Consider the following 15,368-nt stretch of genomic DNA (forward strand, 5'->3'; position numbering starts at 1 on the left):
AATCAATGGCCGTGTTCACACTTGGGTTAGCAAGCTCGAATTTGCGCTAATTGCCGAGGCTTCTAATCCGGGTCGCACAACAGAAAGGGACGAGGTCGTGTGTGTGTGTGTGTGTGTGTGTGTGTGTGCGTGCGTGCGTGTGTGTGTGTGTGTGTGTGTGTGTGTGTGTGTGTGTGTGTGTGTGTGTGTGTGTGTGTGTGTGTGTGTGTGTGTGTGTGTGTGTGTGTGTGTGTGTGTGTGTGTACACACAAATGTCAAATTTCTCCTCCCCACGACCACGCTTCATGATAGGACCTGTGTAGCCTCGAAGTTCCAGACCGTCTCCCAAAAGAAATAACTTCGAAAAAATTTCTTTTGGGAGACGGTCTGGAACTTCGAGGCTAGGTTTTGGAGACGGTCTGGAACTTCGAGGCTAGGACCTGTGCATCTTTCATTCTGGATCCTTCGTGCAAACGGGATTCGAAAGATTTCTTGCAAATGGGATCCGAGCCACGTGCTGATACCGACAGCTTCAACCTCTTCATCGATAGCAATGCAACGTCTCTACGCTTACTAGTATAGCAGTTGTACGGCCGCGCTCTTTACGGCGACTCGGAGGTCGGCATTTGCATAATACTTTCACTGTGCCAAATGCACCGAAACATGTCACAGATCGCCTTCCAACTATTTTTTGCAGACTCTAGAAAATTAAAGAAGTCAACAGAACAAGTTTGGAGTCGCTGTGTTGTTTCCTCGCTTTACTACAAAAAGGATTCCGTTTGCACGAAATTTCTTGCAAATGGGATCCGACATGTTCTGATCTTCCATTGTACTCCGCTACACAATTTGACACTGTATATACACACATTACGAGAAATAGAACAAATAGAACAAAATGAAAACTAGACTGCAGCTGTTTACGCACACTACAAAAATTACTACGATAAGTTTCACAATTTGACCTCGAGAAGTCAACTAGGAGTTACTGCATACGTTAGATAGATGGCATGTTTTACGTTCAAGGGTGCCTTTGTTGTTGAACTAGAAATAATTTCTTTGTGTGACTACAAATCACAAGTGTCTACCCCATACCCACGAAAAGCATTTACTAGAGAGGAGGATCACTTCATATCCTAGGCGTAGAAAGCCACTCACCAAAGCGCTGAGGATAGATTGGAGCCTATAGCTAGATTCTACAGCATACGTTTCTCATTTTTACCACAACTAACACAATGCATTGTCTAAACTACGAAACTTTCTCGAAGAAACCGACAGCAGGTATACAACTCATCTCCTACATATCAACATTTCCTGTTATTGAATAAGTCTTTTCATTAGATAGTCACTTGTAACTTGAGACAACCAATAGTCTCACAGAAATCATTTCTAAAATGACTCTAAGACTGACACTATTCGAATTCTCTTGTCAAGGTTTACTTTTGGATCATGGAGGCAAAGGTGTTTTTGCGAGACCCCCCTCCAGACACCAATCTAGTATATTAGATCCATTTCATTAAAATAATACAAAAAATTGATAATACATATGTCTAAATCTATCTATTACATATAGAAAATTTAATAAGTCTATAGATTAATGTTTAGTGAATAAATATATAAAATCAGATAATGTTGTACTTAGTTCTATCATTCAAGAATATTTTGAAATAAGTCAACAGATTTCTATATTTTTAATTTTTAAAAAAAATGGAATAAATATATAATATAACAGATAATAAAAATATTTAAATACTTACATATGATTCTATTATAAGTAACTAACCTTTCATAAATTTTATGTAATCGTGTAGAATAATATTTAACTAGACAAATTTTTCAATTGTTATAATACAAATTTGTTTTCGACTACTATTGTTTCAATCTACAATTTTATAAATAAAACAATTAGCCATGTAACGTTTTTACATCAATGTCATTATTTGTGGTACGTTTAGAGTTGTGATGTTTTCCGTAACTGCTATAGTTGTTATTGAAATGACTTGAGCCTTCAAATTTAATTTTTGCATATAAATAGTTTCTATAATATAACAAGACTTCTGTTCAGTACACATCAAATAATTCTTTGCTTTATCTTGATGTAGAACCGATCTCAAGTGGCTTCTCTTCACTTAGATACTCAATCTGTCACTAATCTATATTTCAATTTTGTAGCAATGGCGTTCGAGTTATTTTTGAATAACGTACTTATGTTACATATAATACATTATATTAAATCTTAATGTACTTATACTAAAAGCTTAAAAATAGTTGGAAAGCGATCTGTAGAGGAGAACATGTCGGATCCCATTTGCAAGAAATTTCGTGCAGACGGGATCCTTTTGTAGTAAAGCGAGGAAACAACACAGCGACTCCAAACTTGTTCTGTTGACTTCTTTAATTTTCTAGAGTCTGCAAAAAAGTAGTTGGAAAGCGCTCTGTGACATGTTTCGGTGCATTTGGCACAGTGAAAGCATTATGCAAATGTCGACCTCCGAGTCGCCCTAAAGAGCGCGGCCGTACAACTGCTATACTAATAAGCGTAGAGACGTTGCATTGCTATCGATGAAGAGGTTGAAGCTGTCGGTATCAGCACGTGGCTCGGATCCCATTTGCAAGAAATCTTTCGAATCCCGTTTGCACGAAGGATCCAGAATGAAAGATGCACAGGTCCTAGCCTCGAAGTTCCAGACCGTCTCCCAAAACCTAGCCTCGAAGTTCCAGACCGTCTCCCAAAAGAAATTTCTTTCGAAGTCCCAGACCGTCTCCCAAAAGAAATTTCTTTTGGGAGACGGTCTGGAACTTCGAGGCTACACAGGTCCTATCATGAAACGTGGTCGTGGGTAGGCTCGTCCTCAGACTCTCTCGTGCTAGTCTTGTCCGGTGCCCGTATGACAACTCCAGGCGCGAGAGAGTCTGAGATCATCCCGCCTACTTCCTGCCATATCTCCTTCAGGCGCGGATCCAGCATTCAATTTCGTTTAGTGCCCAAGTTAATATTAATTAGATATTTGAACCTCCCCAATTTAATATTAATGAGAAATTTGAACTTGATATTGTTGCTAATATTAAATTTAAAGAAGAACAATACGACTTCATGACAACGAATACTATCAGCAAGAGCCATCCTGTGAAAATGCTTCATCAATAAGGTTTGTAAGTTCCATTCTACGAGGATGCTTCCTAGCAAAGTCATTAATGATAGCTTCATAGTCAATGTCTAAACCATAATGAAAATGCATGAGTGCGAAACCATTAAGGCGGAGTTGGCCAATGGTTGACCGTAGGTAAGTCTTTAGGCGGCGGAGACCACTGATACTTCTCTCACAACTGCATGTTGTGACAGGTATGGTGCACATTAACTTCAGAAGTACGTTGATATTAGGGTAGTATAGGCTACCGAATATCGATGCATGCAATCCACTGATATCTACTAGTAGAGCTGCGAAGTTTCACACTTTCTTAGCAGGTATATACTCGTACCCAAGTACCTGTCAGAAGCACTGAGTTTCCGCCCATTTGTATATCCTATAAGCCCAAGATCATATGGCGGATCGACTGCATCCAGACCATCCAGAGGAGCATGCGATGGTGCTGCAGTTCTCCTTGTCGGGCCTTCAACTTCAGTATCTGGTAAAGTGTCGTTACTTGTGTTTTGAACCTCCAACCGAGGTACTTTAAACCCGAAGAGCTCTAAACTTGACTGCCGCTTAGACATCGCCGCCAAACATCCGGGAAGAACGTCCGGGAAATGGGTGACACACCCCCTAGGGACCTTGGTGCCCGGGCACCTCGGGCCTTATGGTAGATCCGCGCCTGTCCTTACTAAATGCTCACTAAGTGTCACCCCCAACGTCATCAACTGTTACCCCAGCGTCATCAACTGTCACCCCAACGTCATCAACTGTCACTCCAACATCATCAAATGTCCCGTAACTTCAAATCAAATTAGCGTTAGTCTAATCCAATAAACGTACCACACGGGATGCTATGACCTAGCCTCGCAAGCCAGGCTCTTCCGGGCAGTCGCTGAGCTAACCGCACGTGAATCACACGAGGAGGAGGAGGAGCTTTTACCGGAATTGCTCCAGCGCGAGAAGAGCCTGGTCGCTTTCGAGAACGTCATAGTGACGTGGGACCCCCGATCCGGTTTCATAGCTTGCATAAGGCTAATTCGATTTCCTAAAGAGCTCGTTAATGTAATTGCGCTGATACATGAAGCAGAGAGGTAGCCCTTCGCGGAGAGCGCATGAACATGAAATCCAGTGAAGCCGTTGATGGACAAAGTGCTGGTAAATAATGAGCGTAGGAATGGCCTACATGGGACTGGTCCGCTGAACCTACACTCTCCAGCAACGTTTCTTTCTATTGAACTCATCTGCAGGTTTGCACGAATTGAAACCGACGTAGAACTGTTCACCACTCCTGCGCGTCTACTCTGACATCTATAGTCTGTGGGGGAAATGGTGTGAGAACTGCCGGCCCAGTTTCACTCAACGGTTCATCAAAACAGTGGCCTAGAGCTTGTTGACCTCTTCACGTCGTGATCAGATTGGCGTGTATTGCTAACGCAGTCTATGTGACGTACTTTCGACTCAGCAAGCAGCACTTTTGTACGATATTGGCTCTCCTCACGGTGAACTGGAAACATCTAGGCATGGGAAAACAGCAGTGCAGTGGACCTACCATGTTCAGGAAGTGTAGAGTTGAGTCGTAGTTGCACGTGTACTACGTACGACTTCTTTCAATGCACGGACTCTGACTGCTACATATATACACTAACCGCGTACAATGAGTTCATTTCACAAACTACCGCGCTGCAGATCTAGATTCGGCGGTGTGCTGTTGGCGAAACTGAATGCTGAAAAGGAGTCGTGACACTGCAGAATATTACATGGCTGAGCTGTCTACATACGTACTAGAAGCGAACGATGATGTCAACTACGTACTTCGTGCAAAACAAGCAAGTGCGTGAAGCGATGTCGCGTGTTCTCAACTTTCATACCTACATGCTTACCTAATAGAGTTAGCTTTATCAAGCTATGAAACCGGATCGGGGGTCCCACGTCACTATGACGTTCTCGAAAGCGACCAGGCTCTTCTCGCGCTGGAGCAATTCCGGTAAAAGCTCCTCCTCCTCGTGTGATTCACGTGCGGTTAGTGACTGCGCGGAAGAGCCTGGCTTGCGAGGCTAGCTATGACCATTGTTTGGTGTTTGTGGCATATCCAGCACTTGCAGACAACTGAAGCATCTTGAAAAGGTAAGTCTATGGAGTGTTGGTGACGGGTGTCGTGTAGGAGACCTACAATTGGCGGAGTGATGACCTTCTACCTAGTTCACACGCGGCCATTAGCGTTTGCGCGCAGACTAGACTCTGTAGCAAAAAGCGCGCAATGGCAAAGGAAGGCGTTGATCTTGACATGAAACTAAGATCTGGAGGGTCAACTTGAAGCTTCCAGGGCTATTCTTTCGCGAAAAGATCTATTTGTTTTTATACTTGAAGACTTCTCGAAGGGTAGACGGTAGTTTCATGTCAAAATCAACCCCTTCTCTTGTCATTGCGCGCTTTTTGCTACAGAGTCTAGTCTGCGCGGAAATGCTAATGACTGCATAGGAGATGCGCGTATGAACTACGTAAAAGGTCATCGCTCCGCCAATTGTAGATCTTAGACACAAGGGTAAACGCGACACCCGTCACCAGCACTCCATAGACCTACCTTTTCAACATGCTTTAGTTGTCTGCAAGTGCTGGATATGCCACAAACACCAAGCAATGGTCATAGCATCCCGTGTGGTACGTTTATTGGATTAGACTAACGCTAATTTGATTTTGAAGTTACGGGACACTTGATGACGTCGGGGGTAACAGTTGATGACGTTGGGGGTGACAGTTGATGACGTTGGGGGTGACACTTAGTGAGCATTTAGTAAGGAGATATGGCAGGAAGTAGGCGGGATGATCCCAGACTCTCTCGCGCCTGGAATTGTCATACGGGCACCGGACAAGACTAGCGCGAGAGAGTCTGGGGACGAGGCTACAGTAGTCGTGGGGAGGAGAAATTTGAGATTTGTGTGTACACACACACACACACACACACACACACACACACACACACACACACACACACACACACGCGCGCGCGCCCCTTTCTGTTGTGCGACCCGGATTAGAAGCCTCGGCAATTAGCGCAAATTCGAGCTTGCTAACCCATGTGTGAACACGGCCATTGATTATTTTCATTACCGAGCTGTGAGTACGTAAATCTTATTTCTTACTTGTTTGTCAGTAACCGTTTTGTAACCAATTAGACGGAGTCTAGGTGCATACCGGGCATATCAAATCATCTGCGTGTCAGTGCTGTTGATCATAGCAACGGTAGGGTATACCATGGTATACGCGTTTCCTCTAGAAGAGATAGGGTATCAGAGCATCGACCAATCAGGGTTGTCAAAGACCACAGATACAATTAAGAATATTCGCATATCGCGGATCTGTCTTGTCGACTCCGCATGCGTAAGTTAGGCCGCTTGATTGGGAAGAATTCTCCGGTTCGTTGTCGTCATGGCTACGATTGTTTAGACAGTTACATTCCGTGTTTTCGTGGCAAATCATGTTTGCAAGAGATGGGTGTGACGTTCCCAGACATACCCCAGTATGTAAGTGTATGTAGAGAAAACGATACCTTTCTGTGGGCGTGTCATCAGAGTTGCTACTAGAAAAGAGCTTTGCAAACCGTTGCATTCTGCAGTTGCAGATAGGTTATACGTTCTTCTTCGAAAATAGTCTTGGGATTACGTGCGTAACAAGTCTAGTGGTCGACACACCATGAAAAGTCTCTATCTTGTCGTCGTCTTGACTGCAATCGACAAACCATCTCTGACTCTTATTGGCAAAGTCACTGACATGGCTGCAGCTTTGACAGAAACAGCAAAGCTTGTAAGTTCACGGTGGAATACAATAAGGAACGTACAGTTCTATATTCTGAACCGTGACTCTGTTGCAGACGTTCTCGTGAATACCAGCATGTCTGATGAAGCAGTACACTTTGCTATTGATGATGTGTTACGAGAGAGAGCTCGAGACTTCGGAAAATCGCTGAAACGAAGCGTTTTCGAGACAATCAACGTTGATACAACAGGTTAGAAAAAAAGCAAACTAATAGTCTGGAATTTTTCTTGTAACAACGCAAAACTACTAGTAGCTCAGTAGAATTCAGGTTCACGTCACGTAAACATGGCGACTACGTCCGGTAGGCATTTCATTTTACCGGACGTCACTAGGTGTGTTCACACTATGGTTTTGCGAGAGATTGTTATCATAATTGAGTTAGTGTTAAATGTTGCACCTGCCTCATGAAATGCTGGTTTGCGCTGGGTTTGCAAACCGTACTTGCAAAGGTAGGTTTGCGGTTACTTGAGTCTGGTTTGGAGCTATCAAAACATTCCTAGCTGTTTAGCGCCTAGTAACCAGAGTAGCAGTCTGCCTAGCGCATAGCTACGAGAGTAGCAGTGGAAATCATCGTCTTACTGTGGCGGATGCTGCTAGAAACAGGGCGTCAACAGCAAGAATCTCGCGCGTGCAAGATGACAGATGACGTCGTTTTCGTCGTTATCGCAGTGCTAACACAGAGTACCGAACTGTTGTGTCGTTTGTCATGCGGAGTATTCTAGCTCTGTTGTCAGACGCCATGTCTAGAGATTCCTGCTCAAACAATGGATCACAATAGCGTGTTAGGTTGACAAACCAGGTAATCAAACCCAGTCCAGTCTGAACACAGGTTTGTACTGTATGCTAATTTATTTCCTGGTATCACGCAAATCAAAACATAGCACACCATGCATGGTTTGCAAACCATAGTGTGAACACACCTACGGTGTATTTAGAACATTTGATATGATATCCACCTGATAGGCCAGCTCCCATTTCCTACTGTAATGTGCAGTGTTTCTAGAGGTCTTTATCCTTTCAGCTGGTCTTCTAGCTTATCTAGAACAGCTGTGATGCTGTTCTGGCATCATCAGCGTAGGAACCGGGTCGATGGGGGGGGGAGGTAAAGCCCCCTCGCTCAGTGTAGAAATTGAAATTTTCTATGCCAGTGACTTTTGCATATCTGTTCACGGTCTGGCAAGCGAGGTAGTTTTGCTTACTCATACGATCCACATCCACTGTAGACCTTGCCCACAGCTATTAATGACTAGGCACTTCGCCCACAGCATATTGTGTGGTCTTTTGTATAGATAATAATTATTATTTATTAATGGTAACCGCTCTAGATTTACTAATTCAGTGCCTTGCTAGCTAAAACCAGGAACTATTTTTATCAGATTGAGTCTCATTGGCAGTGTTTTGTTGAAATCATTCTGATTAATTAACTAATGCCATTCTTTAGTAAATTACTGTAGTATGTAAACAGTTTTCTCACCCTATTTCAATTAAAACGTTTTCTCAAGTTTCCTTCTTCCGATTTAATTAGCAAAATATATTATGTAAAATACGTATATACGCACTGCAGATAAATTGGATTACTCATAGACAAGAAAGTCGCAGAACCTTCCATTAGCCACGGATAAATTGGGAGATATAACGACTCCCAACAGTTAAAAGCCTCTACAGCAAGCACACTAATCTCGTAATCTTACTAAGTACGCGTGGCACCTTTGAGAGTATATTTTCCATCTTTGCTTGCAAACCTTTTGACTGTCATAAATTTTTAATGCAGTATCTGCTGTTCCTTTTCGGAGCCCTAGACAATTTTTAATTAATTAAGAAACAAAGGCCTCGCAGTCCGAACAACTGATAGCAAATGAGTCACCAAAGAGAGCTGCTCTGCTGTTTGTGTAACTTATGCACGATATACTAGATGTATTAGACTCGCCTACTTATAAAGGAAAGTTTGGGAATTAACACAGAACATACTCATATGATTTGTCATATTCGCAAAATATTTGCTTACTCAAAATACGATCTGGCCCACCTGCATGCACTTGTTTTTTTATTATTTCCACATGCGGTATTAGCTATAGAATTATAGACTCGAGCCAGTCTCTCCCCGCCTTCGTCATTCCCCGGATAGTCAATCCTCGCCATGGACTATCCGGGGAATGACGAAGGCAGGGAGAGACTGGCTCGAGTCTAATAGAATTAGGCGTAACAGACAGAACTTCATATTTCTGACAAAAAGCTCGTTGGTTGTCGGAGTTGTTCGTATAACCACTAGTAAGTCATTTGTTTTCTGTTTTACTAGATAACCCTTGCCAATTGTGTCACGTGTCTTCTGTCGTTCATCTAACAAACCATTGTTTGCCACCAACTATGTCTCTAAAGACGCCCGTCGTTTCCGTTCCCGTTCAAAACAACGTTTCATCACCGACGTCCCTCTTCCACATTCAGTTTGGCTATGACGACACATTACAGATTTCAACCATTGTAGCCGTTGCTGACAAAATGAATTGGACATCAGCTGTATACGTAGGTAACACGCATACAGGTAAACATTTCAAATATAAGATAATTAAAATAGTAAAATTGTATAGTTATATTTATTATTTGCAGATACGTTTGTCAACAGTTTACTGCGTCGACGAAGATCATTTGCTGTACTAGACATAGTGCCAGTGAAAGAGAATGCGGACCCTACAGATCTCCATACGAAAATTTTTGAAAATAGGACTGACTTTGTGATAGCTCACTGTCACACCTACTCGTGCTACAAACCGTCAAACTAGTAACAATAATTATGATGTTGCCATTTGATTTGGAACCTAGAGTTGCCATGTATTTTTGTGTAGTTGCTTGGTATGCAAGCAAGATCGTTACAACATGCACGTGTGCCATGGTTTATGACCGAATCACTAACTGGAAAAGTAAGTCAAGTAATAATCCAGAGGCAGAAATGTCGCATCTTTTTCTTGTAAGTTGATTTACTCAACTTGCTGTGTGAAAAACAAAAGAGTATCCAGAGGTGCATGGCGTGCACTTGCAGTATAGGGATGCATGAATCTTGAATTATTAAAGAGGCGTTTCCGTCAGTTTACGCAATAATCATATAAAATTTGTGCATGTGTGATATATTTAAATAAACTAAGACCAGATCTTATCGTTTTGGAGATTTCAAAAACATTTGTCAGTGTGAGTACTTGACAGACTCTTAGTTTATTACAGCTACCGGAAACTTTTCGATCCCGGTTCTGCAAAACCCCAAGCAGCCCCCCTCTAGATCGGTCGTTGAGCAGCCTGTCGACACTCATTTACAGCACAACATCTTATTTCAGAAAAATTGGAAGCCCGAAAATATTTGTTTGTGTGTTTGCTTGCAGTACGCTAAACGTTTGCTTAAGTTTTATAGATGCTGACATTGAATTTGTATATCATGTACTGGTAGGGTTATAACATTAGGTAATCGGTCATCTTTGCATTTGTCCAGAAGATTCCAAGACAGTGTACGCTGTTACACGACAGCTTGCTTGACAAGACATTGCAACTAACTTACAAACATTAACAACAAAACGTAGCGACTCGTTAGTTAATTATGTTATATATGTATATACATATATATTGACTGGAGTATATACATGTATATTTCAACTTTCATACGTTTAGAACTTTGGGCATCTGACCTTTAGATTGATGTTGCAGATTCGGGAAACAAGCGCATTGGCTTCAGTGAACGTTCATTCAGCAACATGCGGTCTGCAACTGCGTCTTTTCTTGAAAATCCGATGGTTGAAACGTTTCTTCTAAGAGTTTCATCGATTTACGTTTCTCGACGTGATTGCTCAGACATGCGTCATTGTCCTGTAACTCTAAGTCAACAAGTAATATTGTCAATTGCATCTGTCTAATTAACTATTAATTGCATGCATATAATATGCATATAAAAGTAAAATAACTGCAAATCAAATTACAAATTAATATAATATTTTAAATAAATAAACATGAAATGTAAGTATTGATTAATTAATTAAATAATAAATGTTAAACTGGTTGTACTAAAACAAAACCATCTTGTTTACTGAAGCTCAAAGTTTTGGACTTGTACGACTCACTCGTAGCCGCCATCTACTTTTCTCACAACCTCAACGGCAAGTCTAACCAGCGCAGTTTCGACAACGAAAAACAATTTTTCAGCTGACCAACAACATGGTACGTATTCAATCATTGTGTTTCAACGTAGTGTGAGCTTGACTATAAGTGCATGCAGAAATGGGTGGTGACTCATTCGTTTACACTAGACTTACTAGACACTCTGCAGATGTCGTTTCTCGTCACTCGGCAGCGCATGCAAGCAAAAACATTCATTAGTGTAGTAGAGTGCTTACTAGTTAGCTTGAGAAACCACACGATATTGAAGGAGAAATATAGTGCACATCTGTTGCATTTATTATTGTATACTTGTATAATGTTTTCTTTTTAATTAAGGAAAGCATTCCGAGTATTCGTGGATCCATTCGATTTTCTCAGACGAAAGAAAGAATTTATCCGACTCTCTATGATGTTCTCGACGTCAGACAGTTTTCAATCGATATCGTACGTACTCTTCATCGACACATTAGATATCTCTCCGATTGTGCAACGTTTCTTAATCTACATTTACAGATCGGAGTGTACAACAACAGCAGATCAGATTGGCTCCACAATTTACAACCGCAAATAAATGAAACAGCAAACAACCGACCAGGACGGTATCGAAGAGCAGCACAAAAGTGCACACCAGCTGGAAAACACTTTATGGTCACTACCATTAGAGTAAGAAAATTCACAGACATGTAGCACCTACTTAAAGAGTTTGTGTACTAGTTTTAATTATTTGGGTTATTTTAGGACCCTTCATTTCTTTTTTATGATTCAAACAAAACAAGAGAAGGTTATCATCACGGTCCTTACTGCGGCTTTGTGGTCGACATGATGGAGTGGCTAGCTGCAGACATGGGTTTTACCTACACGATGACAGAAACTCCGGACTTAGGATTTGGTTTATAGACGAAAATGGCGTGGGGAACGGAATGGTTGGCCAGCTAATGACTTGCGTAAGTGTTACTGCATGATAACAGATATATTCGCGCGCGCACGCGCAAATACTAAACGTTCTCAGATATCCAATGTCATGGAGCAATTAGCGTTAATGTGTTATTGTATTTTGATGTAGAACGCAGACTTAGCAGCCGCTTCATTTACTATCACCGGAGAACGCTCAGAATACATACAATTTACTAAGCCTTATCTCGATGTAGGATTATCACTCCTGCAACTTAAAGGCGATCAAGAGACTGCTAGCATCTGGTTGTTCCTCAATCCATTTGACTTTACTACTAAATTGGTCATCGTAGCCTCTCTTGCTGCAGTATGGATCGTCTTTATGGCTTTGAGAAAATAAGTCCATACTTCGATCCTAATAATACAACGGAAGAAGAGAAATCATCTCCATTGGAAGATCAAGGAAATAAATTTTGGTTTTCTACACCACGTTTGTGCAGCAAGGACCAGATGACGCTCCATCTCTGTCTGGAAAACTGATTGTTGATGGTTGGTATTTCTTTGCACTGATCGTAATATCAACGTACACTGCCAATCTCGCAGCTTTCTTGACGGTGAAAGGATTTTCTCAAGGTATCCATTCTCTAGACGATCTCGCTTTGCAGACAGAAATCGTATACGGGACAGTAAAAGATTCGTCGGTGATCGAATTCTTTAAAAACTCTCCGATAGAAGCGCACAAGCGCATCTACACGTTTATGACAAACACGGAAAACGCTCTTGTAGAAAGTGCCGAAGAGGGACTGCATCGCGTGCAGAACAAAAGCGATGGCGAGTATGTGTTTATGTGGGATCAACCCATTCTCGACTACTTCGCATCTCATCAACCGTGTAAAACGCGAGTGGTAGGCACATCGTTCAACTCTCACGGATTTGGTTTTGGCCTTCCGCAAGGAATGCCATACGAAACGAATTTTTCTTTGGCGATTTTGCGAATGAGACAGTCGGGGTTTATTGACGGATTGAGCGAAAAATGGTTCGAAGGAGGCGAATGTGGAAATGCTGTTGATGCGTCAGAGTTGACTGATGTTGAAGAAGTTGGCATTACGGATATGATTGGCGTGATGATTATTCTTGTGTGTGCGATTGCTGGATCTATTGGGATTGCAATCATTGAATGTATTTGGTGGATAACAAAGCGAAAAATGAAAAGGACTTTCCATTCCAAAGTTAGTCAATAATGGATAATGTCTAATTCAATGTATGTTACTATAAATTGTTTGTTCTAGGACGTAGAAGATACACCATCGAACCAGCAGTCTATTGTCTTTTACGTGTGAAGAAACTGTTGAAATATGTGGACAGCAAATTTCGTAGTTATTGCACTAGAAATGACGGCATACTCTAGCAGACAAGGATGTAGGATGAATGAACTAACTAAAATGTACCTAGTAATATTTATTGATATTATGTATAGCAATATATTGATGTAGTTGAAATACGTGCAGGCATGTACTACAACTGCGATCATTACTGATAATTATTAATCTTTACCTGCTCTTAGACTAGACTTTTGCAATTGCCACAAACGAGAGCGACTTTCGTTCGCAATACGCAGACACGTGTAGACTAGTACAGATGTTGTCAGTATAGTAAGAAGACCGATCTGTTCAGCCGAACTGACTTAATGGACTGCGGCCCCGGGCACAATCTCTAGCAGAAATGAAAAATACATTAATTAAATATGCAAAAAGAAAGTAGCCAAGTCTTACAATCGACGTTGTTGATAGTGTGTAGACTCCAAAACAATCGAGACGTATATAAAGTCACGTACAGGTCAGTATGTGCTCTAGGTAAGGTTTTTTCAGATGACAGACTCTACCTCTCTCTAGAATGCATGTAGTCATCCAAAATACTGGTTTTGTATCCAATCCTCAATTGCCACGTCTCATCGAATTAACATAACACTATGAATGTAGCTCAAACTCCACAAGAAATGCGGCAAATCGCAACTAGGCTTGAATTGTGGGTTCCACGCTTGTTAGACTAAAAGAAGCCACAAGAACAGCACGTCAGTAAGTCTTTCCAAACTAAAAAAGCGAGTCCAAAGACAGAGTATATCTACCGACTACGTGGATCTTGTACACATATGCATGCATCTATACCTATGACAATATTACATCAAGGAACGAGTAAATAAATATTGCAAAATTGGCCAACTCGAATAAATTTCTAGCATTACGGTATTATACTTGTAAATTTTTTGCAAACTGTTCAAATGTTTGTCTTCGATACATGTACACACGCACAGACGCACAGACGCACAGACGCGCTTACGCACACACATGCACCATCCATTCATCTTCTGCCTTCACTTGAGTAGTGGTGCAGACCACATTGTTAGATCACTTCCGTAATCGGTAGAGAGCGTGCTACCCTTAATTAATGTAATCTCTTGATTCTGGTAGGATTTTGATAGCTGAACTTAATGGTCTCTATCCGTGGTGTCTAGAGTTTGGTGGCAACAAAAGAGGATCTTCTCAAATTTGAGCTTCTGCTCCATGTTTTTGTCGTTGATGATTGGCAAAGACTTGCCTTGTTTTGTGTTGTAAAGGTGCAACCAGGTTAAGTACACTGTAGGCCGGTTTGATCTGATAATTGCTTTTCTCCCTTCTTTCCTTTCTTTTGTCGTTTTTCATCTTTTCCATTTCCTCAGCTTCCTCATTCAACTTTGTAGCTTCAGCTTCCACTACATATCTGCACTTAGCACGATCTTGGCAATGTGCATCCATTCTTTGTTGAGCTTACATTTCTTCAAATCTCTCATCACAACATCTACCCATGCATCTCAGCTTCTGACCGCCTACAAAACGCTTACCCCCCTCCAACTTGCAAACCAGCAGTTGCTTTGGAATACTGTGAGGCTATATCCTGCTACGTAACCATAGCATTCTCTTTCTGATCGTTGTTTCACAGTCTCAAATATTATATACAGTACTTGCCTTAGACCGAACATCAGTATTCTTCTCCTTCTCTCTTACTATAATATGCCCAAGATGATTCGTAAGCAACGCATGCAGAAACCCTGCAGTGTCTTCATGTGCTAATGTACAAGTTGATGTACAAGTCTCGCGTACTGCCCTAAAGTAAAGTTGTTATGATCGCTGTCCTATTAATAAAAATTCAAGACAGAGGTCACCTTTCCATGCAGCCTTGTTTTCCCTTTGTGGTTTACAGATCAATTGGTTTCAGATCTGCAGGGTAATCAGCCCTAGGAGTCTGTTGCCGCTGACATGTAGCCATCCCATCAATAATGTTACCAGGGCCATGCACCGCGAAGTGGCGTCAGCACCAGCCACACACACTTACGACATACGCACGCACGCACACGCGCGCGAGCGCACACACACACACACACAC

General features: G+C 41.7%; 1 protein-coding gene across 1 annotated transcript; it reads left to right on the forward strand.

Moving 5' to 3' along the window:
* Positions 1-6,769: 6,769 nt before the first annotated feature.
* On the forward strand, positions 6,770-13,435 carry LOC134181492 (glutamate receptor 3-like). Its single transcript, XM_062648767.1, has 13 exons — positions 6,770-6,911; positions 6,979-7,113; positions 9,220-9,462; positions 9,528-9,699; positions 9,764-9,838; positions 10,611-10,789; positions 10,993-11,117; positions 11,394-11,501; positions 11,571-11,720; positions 11,796-12,001; positions 12,121-12,345; positions 12,422-13,177; positions 13,238-13,435. Exons 10-13 carry the CDS (start codon positions 11,978-11,980, stop codon positions 13,286-13,288), a joined length of 1,056 nt encoding a protein of 351 aa, XP_062504751.1. The 5' UTR covers positions 6,770-6,911; positions 6,979-7,113; positions 9,220-9,462; positions 9,528-9,699; positions 9,764-9,838; positions 10,611-10,789; positions 10,993-11,117; positions 11,394-11,501; positions 11,571-11,720; positions 11,796-11,977; the 3' UTR covers positions 13,289-13,435.
* Positions 13,436-15,368: the final 1,933 nt, after the last annotated feature.

This window comes from Corticium candelabrum, chromosome 6, assembly GCF_963422355.1.
Source record: "Corticium candelabrum chromosome 6, ooCorCand1.1, whole genome shotgun sequence".
Classification (NCBI taxonomy): Eukaryota; Metazoa; Porifera; class Homoscleromorpha; order Homosclerophorida; family Plakinidae; genus Corticium; species Corticium candelabrum.